The sequence below is a fragment of the Kryptolebias marmoratus genome, linkage group LG19, assembly GCF_001649575.2.
Source record: "Kryptolebias marmoratus isolate JLee-2015 linkage group LG19, ASM164957v2, whole genome shotgun sequence".
NCBI lineage: Eukaryota > Metazoa > Chordata > Actinopteri > Cyprinodontiformes > Rivulidae > Kryptolebias > Kryptolebias marmoratus.
The window spans coordinates 1,126,688-1,129,091 of record NC_051448.1 but is presented as its reverse complement, the minus strand read 5'-3'; the positions used below and the strand labels follow the sequence as shown (position 1 = coordinate 1,129,091).

Sequence of the window (2,404 nt, the reverse complement as noted above, 5' to 3'; positions counted from 1 at the left end):
ATTTTTTATTTTTTCGGACGACTTACTATAGTATGTGTGAGTTTTTATTTTTTCGGATATTTTCAGACGACTTACTATAGTATGTGTGATTTTTTATTTTTTCGGACGACTTACTATAGTATGTGTGATTTTTTTATTTTTTCGGATATTTTCAGACGACTTATTTTTTATTTTTTCGGACGACTTACTACAGTATGTGATTTTTTATTTTTTCGGATATTTTCAGACGACTTACTATAGTATGTGTGATTTTTCATTTTTCGGACAACTTACCATAATGTTGTTTTTTTTTTTCGGACGACTTACTACAGTGTGTGATTTTTCATTTTTCCGGATATTTTCAGACGACTTACTATAGTATGTGTAATTTTTTATTTTTTCGGACGACATACTATGGTTTGTGTGATTTGTCTACATCAGTCTTAAATAATTGCTGAAACATGTATGTTCTTTATAAGAATTCAACCTTTGGGTCTTTTTTTTTTTACCATTTACTGATTTATTCACAAATGTTGACCAAAGAAAGGCACACAGTGTTTTTATTTTCTTCATATACAATCATTTCCTTTCTGAACCTTTGTAAAAGATACTCAACTGGTTTTCACTTGTTCCAATTGTCACAACTTGGGTGTTTATTTACAGAGAGAGGAGCGTTACTAAACTACTGAGCGAGGAATGATTAGTTCATGAGACATCAGTTTAAGACATGATGATGTCAGAGCTCAGAGGACCCTGACGTCCAGCAGTGAAACGTCTCCCAGGACCTCCAGCTGCTGAATGAGGTTCAGGTCCTGGACTCTGTGTTTGTAGTCCAGTAGGTGGTTTCCGTTAACGGCGACTCTGAAGTACTGAGAGTCACACATGATGATCATCTGCAGGTAAACATCAAACACAGCATAAAAACCTGAGCAGAGAAACATGAGCAACCTCTTCCAGACGGTAAGAAATACCTCAAAGTACTCTCCACCAATGAAGGGGAAATAGGAATACTCGAGTTTCTTCTCTTCTGGTCCCCAGCGCCCTGACAGGAAGGAGTTCCTGACGAAGACTTGTTTCTTCATCCGAGGGTTCAGATGAAGAGCGATGTTGCCGTGGCTCGACTCTCGTAGATCCACGGAGAAACTGAAAGTCAGAGTTTAAATGGAGTCTGAGTATTTCGGTGAACAGAAGCAGAATGTAAAGAGCTCACTCAGGTGTGTTCTACCTGATGGCGTTCTTGTTGGTTTTTCCTTTGATGATGATGCTGCGTCCAGCTTTCAGTCCTCTGTCCAGCAGCTGTCTGAAGGGAATCCCCTGCAGACGACAGGAAGTCACCGAACACTTAAACAACATCCTGTCATTTTTAGCAAGGAGAGCGTCTGCACACCCGATAAGATTTTTCTCCATCAAATCTGCCAAAAACCAAATTTTAGTTCACAGTCATGATAGAAAAAGTTTCAGGTTTTTTAAGGATGTGACTAAACTCCTGGAGAAAACCTGAACGATGACAGAAGGTAAAGCTTGGTCAGTGGTTCATGAGATGTTTTGCTAACAGACAACTTTGTTTAAATAATTTTGCCAGATTTGTGTTTGCTGCGTTAAAGAATAAAAATAAAGTCCAGACTTGTTTAGAGGGGATAAAAGTGTAACTTCCTGTAACTGATGAGCTCACCAGGTCTCTTGAACAGGAAGTTATCGGCTGAAAGAAACAGGAAACTGGGATTAAACTCAGTAACGACAGAGATTATTCCAATAAAATCCAGCAGGAAACAGTTTGCTCACCTCTGACTCCAGGTTGGTCAGGCTGGCAGCAGGAGAGACGGGATTCTAACAAACAAACAAACAAACAAACATGAACAGGTGGAAGTCACGCAGGAAGCAGCTGGCAGCAGCAGGTTCTGTCCGACTCACAGATGAAGGAGGGACGATTCCCACAGCCTGAACTTTGACCCGTCCTGAGATGTTGATGGTGTCGACCCGCTCCAGCTCCACCCGGTGTTTGTACTCCAACAGGTGCCCTCCGTTCACGGCCACCTGAGCAACAGAACCAGATGTTCAGGTCCGACAGCTGGATCCAGACCTGCTGTGACAACCGGACTCAACGAGAAAACAGGAACAAAAAGGTTCCCATGTTCTGTGAGCTCAGCTTCATCTGATGTCAGAAGATTCACTTTTATTTTCTCATTTATATTTTTCTCAAAAAGTCTGAATTCAGTCGTTGAAAATTTTCTATAAAGAAATAAAATCTGCTCTGAAGACGCTCCATCGATCTTTAAATATTGATTTAAACTCATTTCTGATCAAAACGTTCCTAAATATGAAGTTAGCAGGTCAGTGAACGGCGCCACCCAGTGGTTCTTTAAACCTGAGGAGTGACTGAGTGAACCTGAGGAGTGACTGAGTGAACCTGAGGAGTGACTGAGTG

The 2,404-nt window shown here is 40.7% G+C and overlaps 1 protein-coding gene across 1 annotated transcript in view; it reads right to left on the bottom strand.

Annotated features, from left to right (window-relative positions):
- Positions 1-412: 412 nt before the first annotated feature.
- The window catches only part of LOC108249684 (galectin-8-like), a 5,869-nt gene continuing 3,877 nt past the window's right edge, over positions 413-2,404 (bottom strand). The window contains exons 4-9 of the mRNA XM_017439221.3: positions 1,891-2,013; positions 1,762-1,806; positions 1,652-1,678; positions 1,205-1,293; positions 951-1,122; positions 413-872 (exon numbers count right to left, since the gene is read on the bottom strand). Of these exons, the coding sequence (XP_017294710.1) occupies positions 723-872; positions 951-1,122; positions 1,205-1,293; positions 1,652-1,678; positions 1,762-1,806; positions 1,891-2,013 (606 nt within the window). The 3' untranslated portion in view covers positions 413-722. The remainder of the gene's footprint in view (positions 873-950; positions 1,123-1,204; positions 1,294-1,651; positions 1,679-1,761; positions 1,807-1,890; positions 2,014-2,404) is intronic.